General features: G+C 55.4%; 1 protein-coding gene across 5 annotated transcripts in view; it reads left to right on the forward strand.

The window, feature by feature from the left end:
• The window catches only part of ZC3H4 (zinc finger CCCH-type containing 4), a 38,834-nt gene extending 15,508 nt beyond the window's left edge, over window positions 1–23,326 (forward strand). For 3 of the 5 annotated variants that reach the window (XM_055411775.2, XM_055411776.2, XM_055411774.2), the window contains 13 exons: window positions 775–994; window positions 1,274–1,384; window positions 3,437–3,659; window positions 4,902–5,056; window positions 5,711–5,807; window positions 5,923–6,062; window positions 6,542–6,649; window positions 8,266–8,377; window positions 9,168–9,277; window positions 14,366–14,730; window positions 14,857–15,200; window positions 18,058–18,306; window positions 19,413–23,250. In XM_055411775.2, the coding sequence (XP_055267750.1) occupies window positions 775–994; window positions 1,274–1,384; window positions 3,437–3,659; window positions 4,902–5,056; window positions 5,711–5,807; window positions 5,923–6,062; window positions 6,542–6,649; window positions 8,266–8,377; window positions 9,168–9,277; window positions 14,366–14,730; window positions 14,857–15,200; window positions 18,058–18,306; window positions 19,413–20,932 (3,754 nt within the window). In that variant the 3' untranslated portion in view covers window positions 20,933–23,250. Of the gene's footprint in view, window positions 1–774; window positions 995–1,273; window positions 1,385–3,436; window positions 3,660–4,901; window positions 5,057–5,710; window positions 5,808–5,922; window positions 6,063–6,541; window positions 6,650–8,265; window positions 8,378–9,167; window positions 9,278–14,365; window positions 14,731–14,856; window positions 15,201–18,057; window positions 18,307–19,412 lie in introns of all 5 variants that reach the window. The other 2 variants (XM_088830919.1, XM_055411772.2) reach the window with 2 other exon arrangements.

Raw genomic sequence — 23,326 nt, forward strand, 5'->3', positions numbered from 1 at the left:
TCTCTGTGGGTCTCAGTTAATGGAGTTTTTTGTGCTCGCACACATACTTGGCAATCGTCATGCATGATGAACTTCGGGAGATTTGGACTTTTTTTACACTTGTTTATTTTTTTAAACCAACTTCTGCATTTGTGAGAACTGTGTCTGTGGGTTTGGCTCCAAAAACTGGATTCTTTTTCCAGCTGCTCCTTTTCTTAACCTGACTTATCCCTTCACCCCCAATCCCAGCCCACCCCACCCCACCCCACCCCACCCCGTAGATATTTAGATGTTCAGAATGTCCTGTCGGCAGCATCTGTCCCATGCGGAGGGTGATTTTGTTTCTTAAAGTGCTGGAGATCGGGGTGACATGTAGGGGATTTGACAGTCAGGAAGTTGTAGGACAGGGAGCCGGGGGGATGCTGTTGGTAAGGCGAGCCAGGTGGGAAACAAGGGGCCAGCAGCAGGCGGGGGTGAGCCCTTCTGTGGGCACTCCTGCCCCTGTCATGCGGGGACCCCAGGGAGGGGTCTGGGACCCTTCCCTCCTCTGCACCTGCCCAGCTCCTCACCTCTGGCCCAGAGCCGCGAAGCCGACAGAGCAGGTCAGGCTTGAGACCAGGGACCCAAGCCTGTTCTCCACGGGCCCCCGTCCTCCGCCTCAACAGACAGTAGAGAACGGCGTCGGGGTGGGGCAGGAGGCAGGCCTCGTGCCCTCAGTCCTGGGCCCTGCTGGCCCATAGCCCCACGGGCCCTCCTCAGACCCTGCGCTCACTCAGCCGTGGGGTTGGTTCACAGGGAAGATGGTGAGTTGGAAGAAGGCGAGCTGGAAGATGACGGGGCCGAGGAGACGCAGGACACCTCCGGGGGCCCCGAGAGGAGCCGGAAGGAGAAGGGGGAGAAGCACCACAGCGACTCGGACGAGGAGAAGTCTCACCGGAGGCTGAAGCGGAAGCGCAAGAAAGAGCGGGAGAAGGAGAAGAGGAGGTCCAAGAAGAGGAGGAAATCCAAGCATAAAGTAGGTCCCGGAGGGTGCTGGGCCTGCTGGCACCCAGCCCAGCCTAGTGCCCCGGGGCCCGAGCTCAGCACGTCAGGCCAGAGGGCACTCTTAATCAGGCTGGTTTTCCTTTCCCCAAACTGTTTAAAGACATTTTCTGAAGAGTGGTAGCTCATGCTCCATTGCCGCTAGATGCCCCTAGGTGAGGCCTTCCACGTGCAGCCTGGCTGGCACCCTGCAGCGGCCGGGCACATAGCTTGCCCGCCGCGGGAGCCCTTACCTTCTGCCTTGTCTCTGCAGCGCCACGCTTCCTCCAGCGATGACTTCTCAGACTTCTCGGACGACTCGGACTTCAGCCCCAGCGAGAAGGGGCACCGCAAATACCGAGAGTACAGCCCCCCCTACGCGCCGGTGAGTGCCCGCTGCCCCGGGGCCTGAGCTGGGGTCATGAAATCACCCACATTTCCTGAGCACCGGTGCTGTGCTGGGCACTCTTGCGTGGCCCTGTACACGGGTTTTAATTCTGCAGGATTAGGTGTTGGTTTTATCCCCTGCTTTCTAGGTGAGGATGCTGAGACTTCAAGCACTTCAGCCAGGCTGAAGCTCCCGGGGCAGGAGTCAGGTTGAGCCAAGTCAGTGCTTCTCTAGGCCACCTCCGCGGTGGCCTTGGCAGGACTCATCGTGTTTGTCTCTTGTCCCTGAGAAAGATGTTGATTTGTCCCCATCAGAGCTGACTTTAACACTGTTCTGAAATGACCTTTTGTAGAAAATGGGCAAGAGAATGAAATGGTTATGGGAATAAATCACCTCAGATGATGTGGGGTCTGAAGTTATAAAGCACTGAGCTTAAGCATAAATTTAAATTATTTGCCCAGTTTGTGTATTGTTTTCCCCTGGCAGAAGCAGTTAAGAGATGAATCAGCATAGATATTTAAGGTTTTTATTGAAAAAAAATTTTAAGTTCTTAAAAGTACCCAGTATTCAGCATCACCCATCATAGCAGATATTGTAGCTATTTGAACTGATGTTAATCTACTCATGTAGGTTCAGACTTTAAACTTTAGGGCAGCAGGGAATGCAGGGAACACCACAAGCTTTGATTGGGAACTAGGGGTTAAGGCATTTTAAGATCCACTTTTAGAGCCGTTTTAGTTTTTAAAATTTTGCTGAATATAGTTGATCTACAGTGTGTTAACTACTGCTGTGCAGCAAAGTGACTCAGTTATACACGTATATATATTCTTTTCGTATTCTTTTCCATTATGGTCTGTCATAGGATGTTGAATATAGTTTACTGTGTTATACAGTAGGACCTTGTTGTTCTTAGAGCGGTTTTAGGTTTAGAGAAAATTGAGGAGATAGGCCAGTTCCCTGCCCACCCCACCCCCTCCCCCTGTTTTTAATGTCTTGGATTAGTGTGGTCCTTTCATTGTAACTGTTTAGCCACCATTGGTATATCCTGTTATGTATTCACCATATACTGTCACATAAAGTAGTTTGAATTCCCTTAAACTCCCTCTCTGCTGGCCCCTCACATTCACCAGTCTTTACTGTTTCTATAGTTTTGCCAGTTCCGGAAAGTCATGTACTTGGACTTGTGGTAGCTTTTCCAGACTGGCTTCTTTGACTGCACAGGATGCCGTTTTGGTCCTGCCATGTCTGTTCAATGTTGAATGCTCCACTGGAGGTGGATGCTGCATCTGAATGCACCAGTTTGCTTACCTGTTTTACCTGCTTAAGGACATCTTGGTGACCTCCATTTGTGCTATATGTGTATTTTTAAACTTCATTCAGTATCTGTTGGAACTAGCACAGTTGGAAAGCATCATTTTAAATGGTTTTCTAGCCTGGGCCCCAAAAGTCAAAGTGCAAGTCGCTCAGCTGTGTTTGACTGTTTGCAACTGCATGGACTGTAGCCTGCCAGGCTCCTCTGTCCATGGAATTCTCCAGGCGAGAATACTGGAGTGGGTAGCCATTCCCTTCTCCAGGGGATCTTCCCAACCCAGGGTTCGAATCCAGGTCTCCTGCAGTGCTGGCGGATTCTTTACCAACTGAGCTACCAGGGAAGCCACTAGTTTGGGTCCCAAGTCATTAATTGAATTCCAAGGCCTCAGGAGATTTTTGACTAGAGAGCATTTCTCTTGCCTAGCAAGCCCCCTCCCCAAATGAGATTATTCTAGATCCCTGGGAAATACACCCTTCTTTTCCCACTCCATTCTTCAGGGGTCATGGGGCCTCTGTTTCTCGGTTGTCTTTACAACTGTGGCTCTATCTGAAGAACAGAGACACCTGGGCCCACAGCCCAGCTCTCATTCAGGTGGGAGCCAGGACCCAGCGTGGCTCGGGGCTAGCCTCTCACCCCAGGGCCAGCAGAGATACCCAGACAGACGTGCCCGTTTGGGGGACACTGGGGGTCTTTTTCTGAACCGGAGGCCCCAGGGCTCACTGTCCTCTCCCTGCCAGTCCCACCAGCAGTACCCTCCGTCTCACCCCGCGCCCCTGCCCAAGAAGTCCTACTCCAAGATGGACAGCAAGGGCTACGGCCTGTACGCCGACTACGAGAACGAGCAGTATGGCGAGTATGAGGGTGACGAGGAGGAGGACCCGGGCAAGGACGACTACGACGACTTCGCCAAAGAGCTGAACCAGTACCGGCGTGCCAAGGAGGGCAGCAGCCGTGGCCGGGGTGAGGCCCGCCACTCCCCCGCCTGCTGGGCAGGCCCGTGCCGCGCAGCATCAGGCCCAGGACAAGAGGGGCACTGTCTGCCGTTCAGGACTGAGATGATCAGGGCTGAGACAAGCATAGCGGGGGCTGGGCCGGGGGGAGCCAGGCCAGCATGAGGCAGGGAGAGGGCTCCTGTGGCCCAGGCTGCTTTTGGAGGGGGGCCTCCCCTCCCAGGGATCAAACCCAGGCCTGGCAGTGAAAGTGCTGAGTGCTAACCAACTACTGGACCCCTGGGGAATCCTCTGAAGAGTTGTTCTTTAAATTCATTTCCTGGTCAGTTCTGAAGAGATAGACAGCTTTTCACACAGCTTGGGAGGGTCACTGATGGCTGACGCCCATCACCTGACAAGGTGTGACTGCAGCCCACGGGACTGCCACACCTCTGAACCTTGAACCTGTGGCAATTAGGAGGATGGGGGAGGGCCGCACACCAGAGACCCAGCCTGACCTCTCAGAACCATCTGCTAGTCATATTTCCCAGCACCAGAGGGCTTCCAGAATTTTCCAGCTCAGCGGTTCTTAGCACTGCTTGTTTGAGTGGCTGGTCATTCAGCAGTTTTTCTTGTACTTCTTTGTAGATAGGCCCTGTTCTTCGGAGATATGCTTTGACTGGCCTGTCCAACAGAAATACAGTGCAAGCCACTGTCTAATTAGAAATTTTCTAATGGTCACATTAAAAACATAAAAGAAAACATATGAAATAATTTTCACAACACATTTTATGATGCTTATACATTCTGAATCTTATTTCATGTAATCAAAATAGATGTGATCTTTTTATAAATATATATTATCTCTTGATGTCTTTTAACTAAGTTGTGAAATCTACTGTGCACTTTATACTCAAGCATTTTTTTTTTTTTTGTCGTTTAAAACCACAAGCATTTATTAAAAATCACTTCATGCAGGAGAGGGCAGTAGGTATTCTGGCGTCATAGCCTCTTAGTTTGGGCAGCCCCGTGTTGGATGCTCGGTGGCCCCATGTGCCTGGTGCCCTCGTGTGGGAAAGTGCAACAGTCAGGGTCGTGTGGGGAGCGTGCAGCAGCTGTGTGTCCATGGTGCTGAGCCAGCCCTGTCCAGAGGCCCAGGGACTGTGTCAGCCAGAGCAGCTGGGAAGGCTTCTTGGAGGAGGAGGAGGAAGTGATTGCCCTTGGGCGGACGGGGGTTGACTTCTCCCTTGCTCACTGTCTGATCACCATGCAGGCAGCCGGGGCCGAGGCAGGGGCTACCGAGGCCGAGGCAGCCGCGGAGGGTCTCGAGGCCGAGGCATGGGCAGGGGCAGCCGAGGCAGGGGCAGAGGCTCCGTGGGAGGAGACCACCCGGAGGACGAAGAGGACTTCTACGAGGAGGAGATGGACGTAAGGCTTTCTCTAGCTTGGGGGCGGGTGGAGTGTGGCTGGTGGGTGCAGGCTCTGTTGGAGGTGGTCTCTGACACTGCTGGGAAGAAGGCATCAGATGGCAGGTTTCTTTGTGTGTTTCCAAATGTTCCTTTGTTGTTTGAATAGAGAGAACCTTCCTGAGGTTTAGAATTGAAAAGGTTCCAAGGGCTGAGCTGTCAGAACATCTTCAGCCACTCCTTTCTCTTGGCGCCTCCATTCCCCGTCCCTGAAGAAAGGGTTCCCCAGGGTGCTTTCGCAGCCTTTGTATTCATCTGTTTACTCACCCCCTACACACACACAGGGGAGCTGCCACACTCATGTTCTGTCCCTGCCTGAGGCCTGGCCACGCTTCTTGTTCCAGCTGCATCGCTGTCCCCTGGGAGCTGGGAGGGACAGGGGCTGGGAGTCCTAAGAGTACAGACCTCAGGGAAAGGTCTAGGACCCAGACACTGCCCAGGCCAGGGTGGGTGAAGAGGGGCACAGGTGTGAGTCCCGGGGCCGCTCACTGGCCCTTCCCCAGTCTGGTGTTGTCCTGAGCGTACAAAAAGGCAGAAAGCTGGCATGTATAGTTCAGAACATGGTTCATTGTTCCCCAAATGACACATTCCTGCTTTCCTCCGCTCGGGGCTCCAGTATGGAGAGAGTGAGGAGCCGATGGGAGACGAGGACTATGACGATTACTCCAAGGAGCTGAACCAGTACCGCCGGTCCAAGGACAGCCGAGGGCGAGGTGGGCAGGGACTCCGAGGGCCGAGGCGGCAGGGAGGGAGGGGCTCCTTCTGGCAGCCAGAGGACTCAGTTCCTGGGCAGAGGCTGTGGATGAACACTGTCTCTTTCCTCTACAGGGTTAAGTCGAGGCCGCGGCCGGGGTTCCCGAGGCCGAGGGAAAGGGATGGGCCGGGGCCGTGGTCGAGGAGGCGGCCGAGGTGGGATGAGCAAGGGCGGGATGAATGACGACGAAGACTTCTATGACGACGACATGGGCGTAAGTTGGCCGTCCGCCCCCTGTGATGCTCTTACTCAAGGCTCCGCGAAACTTTATTTTCTTCAAATGAGCTGTCTTCTGAGACTGATCCCATCCCCCTGCTCCCATCAGCCGTTCCCAGGGGGGCCCTCTCAGCACTAATCAGCTCTCCTGGGTGATGCTCTTTGGGGGAGACCCTCTGTTTTTAAAGCCACATCTTTGTGGCACCTGCAGTCACCTGCTCTCTGAGTTCTCCAGGAAGGCGCCGCCTCGGAGCGGATGCGTTCCTGCAGGTGTGTGGCACACGTGTCCTCAGCTCCGAGCAGTGGGGCTCTAACCCACCCACCTGGGCACTGGATGGAACTGGCTGGTCGGTGCCCCTGTCAGCTCTGACAGTCAGCCCCTCTCACCCTCACAGTCCACTCCACCTGGCCTGCACAGGCCCCTCCCCATCCTTCCTTTTATTTCTCCTTTCCACCCCAACTCTGTGTTCCCAACAGGATGGTGGCGGGAGCTACCGTAGGAGTGACCACGACAAGCCCCACCAGCAGTCTGACAAGAAAGGCAAAGTTATCTGCAAATACTTCGTGGAAGGGCGGTGCACGTGGGTAAGGGCAGTCCCAGGACCAGGGTGCCTGGAGCCAGGACACATGGGCCTTGGTCTCGTTTCATTCAGGAGGCTACTCTCTCTGGGGCAGTGTTTGGGTGGACTTGGAGTGGTTGAGAGATGCGTTGGGGGCCTGGAAATGATTGAAGAGCCAGGATGAGATTGGTGACACATCTGGGTTATTTTGGTTGGGGAATTTTTTGGCCAAAATTTTCACCCAATCCATGTAGCCTCAAATGTTCTGTTGGACCTGTCGCTAATGCAGAGGTGTAACGTAGCCCGGTTGAGGTAGTGAACTTTAATGTTGGAGAGGGAGTCATCAAGGCGAAGAGGTGGGAGTGGGAAGGGATTAGGCCCGCCTTGACCTTCACAGCAGAGTGTTATGCCAGGAGATGGGCCAGTGACCTCAGGGTCCTTAAGGAGACGAGTATAATCCAGTGTTAGTTCAGCCAGCCAGCTTTTCATTCACATTCAGTCAGTGGGCAGATATTGGCCAACGTGTTCCCAGGGAATACTACACCTGTGTATCTGTGTCAGGAAAAAATGTTCCTATGTTTCAGGCAAAGTTGTGTGTGTGTGTGCATAAAGTTTTCCTTGTCAAGAGCTGAGATTCATACTATTTTTAGAAACTTGAAATACATACAAACAAAAATGAATAGCTATTAGGAAGAGAAAGAGGGAGAAGGTATGGAACAGTTTCTTTCTTCTGTTCACCTGGATGTTGTTTTGTTTGGATTATACAGTTTGCAAATAGCCGAAAGCTCAACTCCACTGGCGAAAACACATAGACATTTTGTCTCTCAGAACAGAGTGTGGGAATTCCCAGGCCGTCCAGTCCTAACAGGACTCTGCTTCCACTGCAGCAGGCACGGGTTTGATGCCTGGTTGGGGAACTGAGATCCTGTGTGCCGTGTCTTGTGCCCAAAAAAATAAAAAGATCAAAGAGCCTGGGAGTGGGCACTACAGGGCAGGTACAGTGATTAGTGACACCGTGGGAGACCCACGTTCCTTCCTAGTTTTTATGCTGGCATCTTTAAGCATGTGGCTTTTGTCCTCATGGTTGCTTAGTGGTTGCTGTGCCTCCGGGCATCACATCTAAGGCCTGGGAGGAAGAAAACTGTGAAGGAATTGTTGGAAAAAAGAATACCTTGGCAGTATTGTCTTCCCTGGGACTTTTATGTACATCTCATTGGGCAGAACTGCATAGGAAGCTGGGAAATAGAGTATTTTTAACTGAGCACAAACCAGCTTGGGGCTCTGTTAGGAAGAAAGAAGAGTGAAACTGAATACTGGCTGTTAGGCGGCAAACAGAAAGCAATAAGTGGGTGAGAGGGGGAAGGCAGCAGGAGGGTTAGAAGCAGTGAAAGGCAGCAGGATGGAGCGGGTGGGGGTGGGAGCAACTGAGGACAAGGGGGAGGGAGGCAGGGGCAGGAGGAAGGGGCACACGCTTGGGCAGAAGTTTCAAACTGGGGGGAAGCTGCATTTATGGGTCGGATTCAATGCCAGGGGCTGTGTGGAGGGGACTGTTCATTTTTGTCATCGGTCCCTTTGTGCTTCCCCAGTGACAGAGCAGTACTTCCTTGGCGAACAGCTTACCTTTGACTGGTTCTCTTCCAGGGAGACCACTGTAATTTTAGCCACGACATCGAGCTGCCAAAGAAGCGAGAACTGTGCAAGTTTTACATCACTGGGTTTTGTGCCAGAGCCGAGAACTGCCCCTACATGCATGATATCCTTTGGCGCCAGCCTTCAAGCGCATGGAGGGTGTAGACCTTTCCTCCTTGCTGGTGTTAGCAGCTGGCCTTCACCGCACTTCCGCTTTGTGCACTGATGAGGCGCCAAGAGCCCTCTGCCCGTCTCCATCTTTTGCAGCCCTCACCTTTGCCCTGCAGCGGGTCTGCTCTTCCCATTCTGCAGATGAGTAAACTGAGGCGTGCATGTTATGTGTTCCCCATACATACACAGTTGACCCTTGAGTGGCGTGTGTTTGAACTCTGCAGGTCCACTCATACGTGGATTGTTTTTGGTAGTAAATACCACAGTACTTTAGGATCTGCAGTTGGTTGGTTCTTAAGACCCAAAAATTTGAGTATAATTTCCATCAGTACAGATGGAAAACCAAGGGTGTGGAGGACAGCTTATAAATTATACTTCTATATTTGACTGGGCAGAGGGTTGGTGCCCCAACCCCCATGTCATTCAAGGGTCAAATATATTCTTGAGACTATGCCATTGCCCGCTGTCTTTCAGAGACTTTTCCAAATGGCTGTGTATCCATGGGCAGATCACTGAACTTTCACTATCTTCCCATTGAGGGAGGATCTGAGGACAGGGCCTCAAGGCCTGCGTGGTGGAGTGGGCATCTCATCTTGGCTCAGTTGCCAACCTGCCGTGCACCGCTGAACCAGTCACTGCACCTCTCTGGGCTTCAGTCTCCTCCTCTCTGAAACAGAGCGGCTTGGTTTCTGTCCTGGGGTGGGTTTCATGAGGTGAGGCATTCACCTTAACTTGCCGTGAACGTGATTTCCCGTGTAAGCTGTACCACACGACTGGGAACTGTATCAACGGCGACGACTGCATGTTCTCTCACGACCCCCTGACCGAGGAGACCCGAGAGCTCTTGGACAAGGTAATGCCCGGGCTGATGGGGACTGGCACAGCCAGGGGCTTGGCCTCCGTGTGGGACCAGGATGCCAGCTCTGTTGACCTGGAACTGGGATGAGTTCAGGAGGGAGTGGGGACCGTATGCTCTGCAGGGAGGATGGGGGCGGTCACGTGTGTGTCTTCTCTCTGCCTGGGGCGGTGTTCACTGGAGAGCGGCTCCCTGAAAGGAATGTGGCCTGGTGTGTCTCCAGACACACCTCGTGATTTCCTAGCTGGCCTTCCGAGACCCCAGGGAGCACGGAGAGGAAGTGAGGCTTCGGGTGGCTTCTGTTTTGGTGGAAAAGTCAAGTGTTTTTCCCCAGTCTTTTATGTAGTAGAGAAAGTACAGGGCACTGGGAACTCCAAGGGTGGAGACCCCTCTCGTGAGGAATCGGGGCTCCCTTACCAGCCAGAGGCCGTCCTTCGTTCTCCCTGCGGAGCCAGGCTGAGGACTCTGGGGGCCCTGGCTCCTGTCCTTGGTTTCCTAACGTCTGTCATAAGGTGATGGGCTTCCCTGTCGCTCAGCTGGGAAAGAATCCACCTGCAATGCGGGAGACCTGGGTTCGATCCCTGAGTTGGGAAGATCCCCTGGAGAAGGAAACAGCTACCCTCTCCAGTATTCTGGCCTGGAGAATCTCATGGACTCTAGGTTGCAAAGAGTAGAAGCGACTTTCACTTCACTTTGTCATAGGGTGATTGGGTGTGAGAGAATGTGTTCTCCAGGTGAAGGCTTTCCCACCTTCTGTCTGGTTCCCAGAAGGTTTGACGAGATGGGCTATTTTTTGATAACGGGAAGAATCAGTGCCTTAGCCAGCTTCTAAGAATCCACCTATTGGTGACTTCACTGTTTAGATGGGACCCGGGGCTGCCTGAGGGGTTGAGGGGAAGCCCTGAACAAGCAGAGCAAGAGGACATCCCACTCCTCACTGGGAGAGCATCAGGGAGAAGGTCCTCATCTTTGGCACACCTTTTGGCCTATGAGCCTAGGAATAGGGTTTTGTAACTGGTAGCTGTCTAGAATCTGTGAGTCATTCTCAGGGGAAGGAGTGGGAAAAGTAATGCTGGCTTCATTTCTCATTTGAAGAACTGAGTCATCTCTGACTGAGGGCTGCCCCCTCCTGGAGGTTCAGAGTTTGCGCTCTAGACCAATGCTGTCCAAGAAGAACACAGCAGAGCTACATACATATTTTTCTAGCCATGTTAGAAAAAAGTAAAAAGTAACAGATGATATTAATGTTACCACTGTATCTTATTTAATCCAGTATATCCATGTCCAGAGTACCATTTCAGCAAGTAATAAACAGATGAAAAAAATCGTGATTTTTTTTTTTTTTTTAATATATATACTAAGTCTAAGGAATCTGGTGCTTATTTTCTACTTATAGCTCCATTTCAAGCACCTGGTAGCCACATGTGACCAGTGACCACCATACTGGACTGCACGGCTCAAGACACCCTAATGAAAACCCAAAGCAAATCAGGGTGGCACATTTCCATTTCTGACCATAAACATTCTGAGAGCATCAGTATCATGCCCTGTCTCGAGTCAGGTCTCTGTAGGTTAAAAGTGAGTGTTGGCACCACAACTGGAGAGTAGTCCCCACTTGCCACAACCAGAGAAAGCCCCATGCAGCAGTGACAGCCCAGCGCAGCCAACATGGATAATTTTTTTTTTTAATGAGTGTTGACTCTGGAAAAACCATTCCAGAATCGAATTTGGGTGGTCAGAAAGTAAAACTTCAACCTTTACGATGGGCCCAGAGTAATAACCCCGATAAAGGCGGGAGGTCGGCCGTCTCCTCCTCTCCTGGACAGAGTTGCCGCCCGACTCCCAGGGATGGGACCTGAGGTTCCTGGGCCACCCTTGGGGCCAGACTGTGGTGCCTCTGAGGATGGAGCCTTCGCCACCCTCTCCTCTGTGCGCGCTCTCCCTCACTTTTCTGCAGCCTTGTTTTCTTACATCTCAGTGACATTTCTGTCTGTCCAGATACATCAGCATCCAGCTCTCCACTCCAGGTGTGAGACATGCCTGCCTTTGGGGCTGTTGGTGATGGTTCTGTGAGAGCGAGTGGCAAGAATTCTTCCTCCTGAGATCCCTTGATTAGCATTATTTTGCCCTTTTTGTTTTATCAGCTGCTCTCCTTTGTCCCTGAGCCACTTGAAAGTAAAGTGGCACACGCTACAGTTGTTTACCATTAAATCTTTCAGTTCTTGATATATACATACACTTTCATAGTCAGGTTTGTCAAGGTATACTTTGTATCCAGTTTAAAAAAACAGACAGACACCCTTTTCTTTGAGTTTTGACAGAGAGTCGTGTAGCCCCCTCACAATCTAGCGAGAGGAAAGTCACTTTCACCCTCAGACTCACCCTTTCATAGTCAGCACCTCTCCTGTCTCTAGCCCCTGGTAACCGCTGATCCGTTTTCTGTTCCTGTAGTCTTGGCTTTCCAAGGAAGTCGTATGAATAGATTTATATGGGATGTAGCTTCTAAATGCGTGTGTGGTTTTGAATCTGGCTTCTCATCCACATTGTTGCAAGTATTGGTGGTTTATCACTATTGTTCATCACTATTAGTCCCTGAGTACTACCCCACTCTGGATGATGTGAGACACTGTTTATCTAGTCACCAGTTGAACGTTTGATTTGTTTCTAGTTTGGGGTAGAAGCTTAGAATTTTTAACAGACAAAAGCTTATTTCTTTGGCCTGATGAAGCTTGCCCCACACGGTAGTCCTTTTCCACTGGCCGCACGCCTCTGAACTTTGGGAACTCGAGGATCATTCAGAATCAGTTCTAGGGGTGGGGGTGGGTTGTGGTGCCCAGGCAGGGCCTGGTGGTCTGGTGTGAGGGCCTCTTTGCTGCACAGAGGCCCGGAAGGCTGTAGGACTAGATGGACCGAGGGACGGCCTGGATGGTTTGGGTTCAGGGTTTCACGGGGAGGGACAGCATCTCTTATGTGTCAGTGTCTGGGGCTCCGATATGGTTCAGCACCTGCCTTCAGGCAGCACTCGGGACCCAGGGCGGGTGGTGGGGACAGGGGTGAGCGCAAGGGGCTGGCTGTGTCCCCAGCTGGAGTCCAGCAGGGTGTTGTGGGGGCCTGCACGAGGGGTTGGGGGGGGAAAGTCCTGTAGTGGGAGCCACGGCGAGGCAAGACTCCCCATCACAGGGTGGGCACAGAAGCCCCAGCTGCAGAGCGCAGTGGGGAAGCTAAAGGCACTGGGCCCCAGGAGGTGAGCATGGGAAAGGGGGCCCACCACGCTGGGGATCAGCAGTGCCTTCAGAAGGCTGTCCTGGGGGCTGGCACTGCGGTTCATTTAGTTGCTGAGTCCATGGTGTGGCCCTGTGTGCCGAGAACCGTGCTCCAGGCCAGGGGCAGCAGTGAAAAGCTCTCCATGGCCTCGGTCCCCGGCAGAGTGTTCCTGCTGAGTCCTGTGCTGAGTGGTGAGGAGACGTGTGGCCCTAGTCTTGGGGGCCAGGGGAGTGTGGCACATCAGTGGCTGGCCGTAGTACCCCTCCCCGGGTGGGGAGGAAGCTCTCATCAAGTTTGTACCTGTTTAATGAAGCGTAACCTTGTTAGGTTTTGCCCACACCTGAGGGCACTGAGTTGCCCCTGTGAGGATCTAGCAGTGTAGGGCCCGGCGACTCTGTAACCACAGGCGGCCCTGCCTGAGTGGGGAGGAGGCTGGGGCAGGGTCCTGTTCAGAGATGCTGGGGCCCAGGCTGGAGGCCCTGTTGCACATTGACCTTCCAAGAGACACAGGCAGGTCCACGGTGTCAACTTCTGCACAGGATCCCAATCTGTGGGATGTTCCAGTTGAATCCAACCTTTGAAACTGTCCCTCTGCCCTGTAACAGGCCTTAGGTGGAGCCTGGGGGTCTTGCCCTTGTGGAATTGGTAGTCATCAGGACAGGAATAAAGAGATACAACTAAATGTGAAACCTTAACAAAGCTTGGATAGGGAGCTGATGGTGTTCCCATAGTAAATACAGGAGACCAGGCCTGTCACTCTGAACTGACCTTTTAATAAGACACCCCAGCAGTTAGGGGGGCATGGAGCCATACGTGGAGGGAAAAATGAACGCACAGACAGAGGCCTGGTCCAGTGAGGGCCCCGTGGGGCGGCGGGGGAAGTGCTTAGCTGTCCACGGGACTGAAACACAGGGTTGGGTGCTTAGGCTGGAGGAGTCTGCACATCGCGAAGCCCTCTGCAGACACCAGCCCTGCTATCAGGCCCTGCGGGTCCTCGTAAGTGCTGGTGGTTTAATTGCAAGTGCGGTGAGGCGCTTAAAATCCAAACAGAACCATGAACTATTAGCTGTGAAACAGATGACACAGCTGCACCGGGGGTGAACCTGGAAAACGTTATGATGCTCAGTGGAAGAAGCCAGCCACAAAAGGCCACATATTATAGGGCTTCGTCTATAGGAAATGTCCAGAACAGGCAAATCCATAGACAGGCAGGAGGTGGGTGGTTGCCAGGGGCTGGGGGAGGGGAAGTGGGGCGTGGCCGCTTGATGGGAGCGATGACTTCATGGGGGAGTGGCCTCTTGATGGGCATGGTGTCTTCTGAGTGGGGAGTGGCTGCTTGACGGTCCTGGTGTCTTCTGGGGGAGTGGCCGCTTGGTTGGCGTGGCATCTTCTGAGGGGAAAGTGGTGAGTGGGTGCTTGACAACATGGCGTCTTCGGTGGGCGTGGCCTCTTGATGGGCGTGGCGTTTTCTCTGAGGTGACAAAACTAGATAATTGTGGTGATTTGTACAACATTGAGAATGTACGTAATGTCTGAATTGTCTACCTGGAAATGATGAAATTGTGCATGGTATGTTGCATATATTTTGCGGCAGAATAAGAATGGCTGCCCTGTCAGCTGGTCACCGGGAGTGGATGCAGAGGTGGTGCGGGGGCGATGATTTCTGTTCCCGAGAGGTTTCGTGGTTGGTGGCCTTACGCTGTAAGGGTCTCGGGGGGGCTGAAGCACTTCGCTTGGAGAATTCGGGTCTCAGGCCTGGAGGGGTGCATTACCATCTGCCCCTCCTGGTAGTGACTCGCACGGCTTTGTCTTTACCCGCAGATGCTGGCAGATGATGCGGAGGCGGGCGCCGAGGATGAGAAGGAGGTGGAGGAGCTGAAGAAGCAGGGCATCAACCCTCTGCCCAAGCCACCCCCCGGTGTGGGCCTCCTGCCCACCCCGCCCCGCCCGCCCGGCCCACCGGCCCCCACGTCTCCGAATGGCCGGCCCATGCAGGGTGGCCCCCCGCCCCCACCCCCACCCCCACCTCCGCCCCCCGGACCCCCTCAGATGCCCCTGCCAGCGCATGAGCCGCTGTCCCCGCAGCAGCTGCAGCAGCAGCAGGACATGTACAATAAGAAGATCCCCTCCTTGTTTGAGATCGTGGTGCGGCCCACAGGGCAGCTGGCTGAGAAGCTGGGCGTGAGGTGAGTGCCCAGCTGACCAGCATGTGGTATCTCTGGAGCCTTCAGAGCCTGGTCGGAGCCCTCCTCAGTCTGCAGCTCCCCCCTTTCTCTGCAGCTCCTCTCACAGGCACCATTGTCTCCTTCCAGGTTCCCTGGACCCGGAGGACCCCCTGGGCCAATGGGCCCTGGGCCCAACATGGGACCCCCAGGGCCGATGGGGGGCCCGATGCATCCTGACATGCACCCCGACATGCACCCGGATATGCACCCTGACATGCACCCCGACATGCACCCCGACATGCCAATGGGCCCTGGCATGAACCCTGGCCCGCCCATGGGCCCTGGCGGCCCTCCCATGATGCCCTACGGCCCCGGAGACTCCCCGCATTCTGGAATGATGCCCCCTATCCCACCAGCCCAGAACTTCTATGAAAGCTTCTACCAGCAGCAGGAGGGTGTGGAGATGGAGCCAGGACTCATTGGGGACGCAGGTATGTGGGGCTCAGGGTGGGTGCCGGCTGGGGCCTGCGCAGTGCAATGTAGTCAGGAACACTGGGGTTTCCTTCCTTGGTCTGAGTCTTTGAAACATAAATCCAACTCCATCTTTGTTCCATGAATGGCTGAGCCTTTTCAGTGATGTAGGATTAACCACCCTGTTGAGTCTGGGCGGGGTGTTAGCGTCACTGTAACTTACTTAGTTGCTTATAAGTTTGTTGGGTATGTGTGGACTGGGAGTGTGGGGAGTTAGGGAGCGGATGCCGAATGCTGTGAGCTTTATGGCTGAGGTGCCCTCCGCCAGTGGCCTGCCTCTGGTGGTTCTTGGCGTGGAGCTCCCTTGCGGCTGTGCTCGTTCTATCCCCACACTGACCAGCTTCCTTCCGCCTTTCCTTCCTTTCTTACTAAAATGAGAACACGTGTTGTTAACAACCTAAAGGTCTGGATGTCAGGGTGCTTGGATGACAGTGCTGCTTCATAGGAGATGGTGTGTAGCCTTCAGGAGGATGGGAGGTATCCAGGGGGCCAGGCGTGCTTCTAGGCCTGGGGTCAGAGCAGGCCTGGACTGCGTTTCAGTGGAGAGAAGCAGACAGGAAGGAAACATGTCAATAAGCGTGCCACTCATGTTGGCATCAGTCATTGCTGGAAGTGAAGTGGGGCAGTGTCTGGGGTGACGGGTGGAGGCGGGCTGGGAGCGGCTGTGCTCTGGTGCGACACCGCCTGTTCGAGGCCTATGTGCGAAGCAAATGGGAGAGGGATGTGAAGCGGGAGGAAGACTTGGCTTGGGGGGAGCCGCAGCAGGTAGAGGTTCTAGCCAGTCACCTTGTTGGTGGAATCCTCAGGTGTTCGTTTGGCTTGGGACAGGAGGACAGGGGAAAGAAGCCCCAGCACACGAGACTCTATGGGCCGTGGTAAGGTGTGCTCGGCGGAAGAAGGATGGGGATAGCAGAGAAACACGGGGGCCATGGATGCTCGTAGAAGGATGAGGGTAGCAGAGGAACACTGGGCCCATGGGTGCTCATAGCAGCTGGAGGGGAATCTGGGAAGCTTTCAGGCTGCCCTGGAGTCGCCCTGGGCAGAGGCGAGGTGAGGGGCACCCAGGGTGACTGGGAGCCAGCAGGGTTGGGTGTGGAGGCACCATGGAGCCAAGGGGCCAAGGTGGCAGGGTTGGGTGGGGATGCCTGTTGGGGGGGCAGAGTCATTGAGCAGGTGCCCACGCTGTCCCTGGGGCGGGCGGGAGATACTGCAGAGAGCCAGGCAGGGAGGAGAGAGGGCAGCACTCATGCTTCGGCTGCCGAAAGCATGAGGTGCCCATTTAACACCACATGGAGCTGACGGCGGGCATCAGGGAGCTGACCAGGCTAGAGGTCAGTGTAGAGTTTACACTGGCGTCTAGATCATGTGCGGAGACATAAAAACAGGTGTGTGGGGCAGGGCACCAGGGCAGTGACATGCTCTCACGTGGGAAAAGCAGGTGACCCTGACCGGAGGGGTCTCCTCGCCCTTTAAACAATGGATGTGAGATTCCTGAAGGTCCAGGTGGGGAAGCAAAAAGTCTGTCCAGCTGGTGGGTATCTCTGGAGTAATTGGCTTAAACGCCCATATTGTGAAATCTACCCTTTCAGTGCCGTTCAGTTGCCTTTAATAATATTCACCGTTGTAAAACCACCAGATGCAGGGGGGCCTGGGTAAGACTGTTGTTTAAGGAATGAGGCTGTGGCCCAGAGCAGCCTGGCCCACCAAGTTCCCATGTTCTGAAGTTTAGAGGCTGGAAGAAAGTGGCTTTTTACATTTTGCTTTATACGATTACATAGAAAGTATTTATCTTTCTAAAAAGACTTAAACATTTGACTCCTGGAACTTTAGTTTAAATTATGGACTCCCTTTCTTGGTAGAGCTGGCCACATTTCAGCTGCTCAGTAGGGGCACTGCACGCAAGGTGCATATCGGGGCTATTTCATCATTGCAGAATGGCCTGTGGGCAGGGTTCACTGGCCTCTGTCTCCAACACACACACACACAGTCTAGGCGATTCGTCACAGAACTCCCCATGCTGTTCCTCTCCTCCTTGGCTCTATCCTTAGCATTTGCAAATTGAGGCGCCTAGTGCTGGACGCTGCCCACCCTTCAGGAGAGATGGCAAGCCCTTCCGCCTGGTGCTTCCTAGATGCTGTGCTGGAGAAACACCCCCACCCACCCCGTCCCCTTAAACGTAGCAGCTGCCCAGAAACACTTGTGGAAGGAGAAGGAATCGCCCGGCAGCCTCTGGGTGGACTTGTAGCCATAGCAACGTTTTGGTGTATTCTTTTTTTTATGGGTCTTTTGTTTACCGTGATTGAACTCATATTATGAGCTTACTGTGAGATTGAGTGTTTTTCTTTCTCTAGTTATTTAAGTAAAGAGACTATAAGATTAATGCTTATTGAAAGTATTTAAAAGAGATGGGAAATGTGTGGAGTAAAAAAGTAAACGATGCCTCAACCCCTTCCCCCAATCTCATTCCCCCCGCTCTCATTCCTAGAGGGCCTGTTCTGTCTTTTCAAAGCCTTTTCTTTGCGTTTTATAAACATTCGTATGCCGTTCCGTCCTGTTCTCGCCTCATGAGCATTTGCCCATGTCACTAAACCTCACCGTGAACCCCATTCTCAGTGGCTGCGTCCTTGTTGGGTCCCCCGCCTCCCACTTTGGCTGCTCCGTCCCCTACTGCTAGGGCCCTGGGAAGGGTAGGAGGGCGTGGGCTGTGCATTCTCACCCATCGCCATCGCGTGGTATTCCAGCTGAGGGCACGCGTTGGTCGGGGTTGGTGCCGCGCGGCCCTTCCCGACATGAATGCTCGGTTCTTCCCTGCCACAGAGGACTACGGGCACTACGAAGCGCTGCCGGGGGAGCCTGGGGAGCACCTCTGCCCCGAGCACCCTCTGGAGCCAGACAGCTTCTCTGAGGCAGGGCCCCCAGGCCGGCCGAAGCCGGGCGCCGGCGTCCCCGACTTCCTGCCCTCGGCCCAGAGGGCCCTGTACCTGAGGATCCAGCAGAAGCAGCAGGAGGAGGAGAGAGCGAGGAGGCTGGCTGAGAGCAGCAAGCAGGACCGGGAGAATGAGGAAGGCACGTGTCCTCCCCCGGGGCAGGGCTCTTCCCGAAGGGTGCGGGCCGTGGCCACCCTGCGGGGAGTGGTGGGGCGTGCCTAGGTCCGGGGTCTGCGTCGGACAGGAGCCTGTGGCCGGGAGGACCCCTGCGGAGAAGGGCGAGACCCTGGTCCCCTGGAGGAGAGCAGTGGGCTGGTCCCTGGAGGAGACCGCACCCTCGCGGAGGAGGCTGGAGGGAGACGCTCAGCCCCCGCTCCCCAGACCGTGTCCTCGGGAAGCCCAGAGGTGAAAGCCAGTCACTGACACAGACCAGTAACAGTCCCCCACCTCAGCTGCTGAGTCTTGTGGTGCCAAGTGGTGCCCTGATGGCATCCGCCCTGGGGGGAATGGGGCAGACAGAGAAGGCGTCTGGAGCCTGCAGCCAGGAGCCGGGGAGCAAGAGGGGCAGTGAGAACAGGACAGTCCCCTCCCCGAAGTCTCCAACTGCACCTGCTGAGGAGGTTGGACACAGGCCAGCTTCTGCGTCTGCCCAGCTGGCCCCGCCTCTTACCAGCTGGTGACTGCTTGCCCTGGGGCGCGGGAACACTGTGAGGGGTCTGGGAGGCATGGGTCTGGGTGCCCGAGCTCAGTGAGAGCCCAGGCAAAGGCTACTGCTCACGGGCACTCAGAGTGGGGTCTGCTGTGGGGGTGTCTGAGTCTGCCCAGGAGGTGAGAAGGCAGTGCCGGAGTCTGGGGCTCAGAGTCTGAGCTCAGGCCTGGCTTTGTCCCTGACCTCGGGGTGCTGTGTCGGTGCCTCTGTTTTCTCATCTGTCAAATGGGCATGGTGGCAGCGCTGTCTCCTGGGTGGTTGTGGCAAATAAGGCCTAGTCCTTAGGTTGGTGCCGGTACATAGGGAAGGGTACGTCCACAAGAGCCAGAGACCTGCCAGGCTCCGTGCTCAGCCTGCCTGAGCTCAGTGGCTCTTCGTGCCATTCTGTGGTGGTGGGGAGGGGAGCAGCGGGTGTTTTAAGTGAGAGAAATAGAGGTTCTGAGAGATAAGAGGTGGGTTACCGTGGGATCCAAGAGGGCTGGTGGTGGGTGTGGTGGCCACTCACCGTCTCCCTGCACCTGTCTGCTCGCTCGCAGGTGACACTGGAAACTGGTACTCAAGCGATGAGGATGAAGGTGGGAGCAGTGTCACCTCCATCCTGAAGACGCTGAGGCAGCAGACGTCCAGCCGGCCCCAGGCTTCTGTTGGAGAGCTGAGCGGCAGTGGGCTGGGGGACCCCCGCCTCCAGAAGGGACACCCCACAGGAGGCCGACTGGCTGACCCCCGCCTCAGCCGGGACCCCAGGCTCTCCCGCCATGCCGAGGCTTCCAGCGGGTCAGGCCCAGGTGACACCGGACCCTCTGACCCACGACTGGCTCGCTCCCTACCCAGCTCCAAGCCCGACGGCGGCTTGCATTCCAGCCCTGCCGGTCCTGGGGGCTCCAAGGGGTCTGGGCCACCCCCGGCGGAAGAAGAGGAAGGGGAGCGGGCTCTTCGGGAGAAGGCTGTCAACATTCCCCTGGAGCCGCTCCCTGGGCACCCACTGCGGGACCCACGGTCACAGCTGCAGCAGTTCAGCCACATCAAGAAGGACGTGACCCTGAGCCGGCCCAGCTTCGCCCGCACTGTGCTCTGGAGCCCCGAGGACCTGATCCCGCTGCCCCTGCCCAAGCAGGAGGCGGCGCCCCCCGTGCCCGCTGCCCTGCAATCCCTGCCGGCATTGGATCCTAGGCTGCACCGCACCGCCGCCTCAGGGCCCCCCAACCCCCGGCAGCGCGTGGGCAACTCCGCAGATGCCGGCACAGCCGGCTCCAGCCTACCTGACTTTGAGCTCCTCTCTCGCATCCTGAAGACTGTCAACGTCACCGGCCCCTTGGCCACCCCTGGCTCCGGCGACAAGCCCAGTGACCCCCGAGTGCGGAAGACGCCCACTGACCCTCGGCTGCAGAAACCCACAGACTCCATCACTGCCTCCTCGCGGGCAGCCAAACCCGGCCCCACCGAGGTCCCCTCTCCAGCCGCCAGCCCCAGCGGGGAGTCCTCCCCACCGGCCACCGCCCCCTATGACCCCCGTGTGCTGGCAGCTGGCGGCCTGGGCCAGGGCGGCGGGGGCGGCCAGAGCAGCGTGCTGAGTGGCATCAGCCTCTACGACCCCAGGACTCCCAACGCAGGGGGCAAAGCCACGGAGCCGGCTGCCGACGCGGGCTCCCAGCCCAAGGGCCCCGAGGGCAATGGCAGGAGCTCCGCTGCCACCAAGGCCAAGGAGCCCCCGTTTGTCCGCAAGTCCGCCCTGGAACAGCCCGAGTCCGGGAAGCCCGGGGCCGACGGGGCCACGGCCACGGACAGATACAACAGTTACAACCGGCCCCGGCCCAAGGCCGCCGCGGCCCCCGCTGCCACCGTGGGCGCCCCATCAGCAGAGGGCAGCCTGCCCCAGCCCGGCGTGCACAACCTGCCCGTGCCCACCCTCTTCGGGACCGTGAAACCGGCACCCAAGACGGGCTCCGGAAGCCCATTTGCTGGCAACAGCCCAGCCCAAGAGGGTGAGCAGGACGCTGGGTCCCTGAAAGATGTGTTTAAAGGCTTCGACCCCACCGCTTCCCCCTTCTGCCAGTAGTGTTAAGCCGGAGTCCAGCGCTCCCCGCACCCCACCCTTCCCAGGGCAATATTTAAGGGCAGCGACCAGAATTGGGGCTTGGGGGGGGAGGGGGTTTAGTTGTTCTTTCTTTTCTGTCTTCCTATTTTCTTTTTTCCTCTCTCTCTCTCTTTTTTTTTTAAGTAGTATCTTCTTTAAAACATATGAATTGTATATAACCATCTTTAACTTCCGGTCAGTGCTGCGGGGCTGCTAGGCGCCCGCTGACAAAAGCTCCATGTGCATGTGGACAGTCATGAGTCCCCTGGGCCTCAGCCCAGCTGGCACTCCGCCTGGCCTGGCCGGGCCCGATTTTCAGGGACTCCCTTAGAGGCTGGGGCCCCAGTCTGGCGGCTGGGGGTTGGTGGGTTTTCTGGGCAAAGCTGGGCCCCTTCTCCTCCTGCCCCACCCCACCCCCCAGGACGAAGGGAGCAGCAGGCGTGGAAAAGGCACGAAGTGTTGCATGAACAAGAAGAGCTGGAGCCGAGACGGTGGGCAGGCCACACGTGGAAGCAGGTCTAGGCATTTCTGCGTCTCCTCTGCAGTGTGCAGGCCATGATGACCCGCTTCAGGGGCCAGTGGAAGCGAGGAAGTATCAAGAAAGAAAAGAAGAGCCTTTGGAAGCTGCCTGGGCCAGGAGAAACAAAGTCCTTTCCCACTGCTGTCTCGTCTGGATTCACCCACAGGGCCCCCCTGCCCCCACCCCCTTCGTCCAGAGTTCACCCGTGAACCCGCGCCCTCCAGCCTCCAGCAGAAGACTCCGGGGTGAGAGATGGACCTGGAGTCGGCAGGGCTGGTGCGGAGCGGTGGCCCCGCAGACCACATGCTTTCCGTCAGTATTAGCCCCTGTCCTGTCCTGTCGTGGCCATGCCTTTCTCCCGGCGTGCCAGGCTCTGTCCTGGGCCCCGGAAGGTAGAGCGCGCGCCCGGTGTGCCGGCCCTGGCCCCTCTGGGGACAGCTCAAGGATCCGTGGTGTGTCCGTGCCACCACGCTCCCGACAGAGGGAGCCTGGGTGGTGGTTGGCAAAGCGTCGCCCTCTGTCCACACCCCCTCACAGCGTACCTTCAGGGCCCGTGGTTTTGGTGTGTTTGGTTTTCTTCCAAGCTGAAGAGGGCATGGATTCAGAGACACATGCAGTGTTGGCTTTATGGCCACATCCAGGAAGGGGGCCTGAGGACACGGTGGGAAGCTGGCCAGGGCCAGGAGGGTGACCGGACCCCTGCTGTGAGCAGGGCAAAGACCCCACAGCCCGCGTCCTGCTCTCCTCATCCATCCGGCTGAGCCGGGAAGGGAGCCAAAAGGGCTACCCTGGGCTCCCCACCTCCCCCAGGACCCTGGCTGAGCTCCTATCCTGTCCACAGAGCCCACAAGAGGCCCACGCCGTGACCTCAGGGGAACTGGACACGGTCTGTGTGTCCACACCTGCCCGCTGTCTCCTGCCTCTCTCCTCATCCTGCCATCTCAGTCACCTCTCTTAAGGGCCCTGACTCTTCCTGCTAATAATGAGGAAGCCTGGTGTCCCAGCCAGCCAGAGGGTTACCCCTCCCACCTCCCTGGGGTGGGAGGTTAAAGAAGGTCCCACATCCCCTCCCCCAGAAAAGGAATAGTCATAGAGTTTGGTGCCAGAAGCAAAGGCGGGGGAGGCACCCCGACAGGGTCAGTGCACCATGATCAGGGTGGTTTGGTTTGTCTTTGTGTCTTTTTCTGGTTTTTTTTTTAAAAACAATCATTAATGAGATTTCTCTTCAGCCACCAGTGTTGGCCTCGAAGCAGAGGGCTGCAGCCCCTGGTGTTTGTAATATAAGAAAGAATACGCAGTGTGGCTGTGGTTGGGTGTTGGGTTGTTTGGGTTTTTTTCCCTCCTTTGAGAATTTTTTTTTGTAGAAGCAAAATGAAATACTTTTATAAAACAAATCTGTGGATGAAATAGAAGCTGGAACCCTCCTCTTGGAATATTCAGCCTAAGAACCTCATGGGACTATGAATTCACCCAAAATTTTCATTTGCCATCAGGCCGAGCTTTTAAAGAAAAAAAAATAAATTGTTCTCTAACCAGGATTGTAACAAAAGTGTAAATACTATTTCAGAGTTGAAAGTTGATGGTGCAAATATGTATATAATGTACTGTATTTTTACAATGATCGTCGCATGACTCTATTCCGCCCCCTTTTTGTACTCCATATCTGTCTTCCAGAAACACCACCTGTCCTTTCTCCTGTGGTCTCTTAATCCAATAATTGTATTACTGCCATTAAAGGATGCAGTTATTTTAAAAAAAAAAAAAACCAGCTATCTGCGGATCTTGTCTCTCTGTGCTGCCCCCAGCACCCCTTGCCCCAGAAATGACAAGGGGGTGTGGGCGCAGCCTTGAAACCA

This window comes from Moschus berezovskii, chromosome 22 (assembly GCF_049115385.1).
Source record: "Moschus berezovskii isolate FMDL1 chromosome 22, NW_MosBer_1.0, whole genome shotgun sequence".
NCBI lineage: Eukaryota > Metazoa > Chordata > Mammalia > Artiodactyla > Moschidae > Moschus > Moschus berezovskii.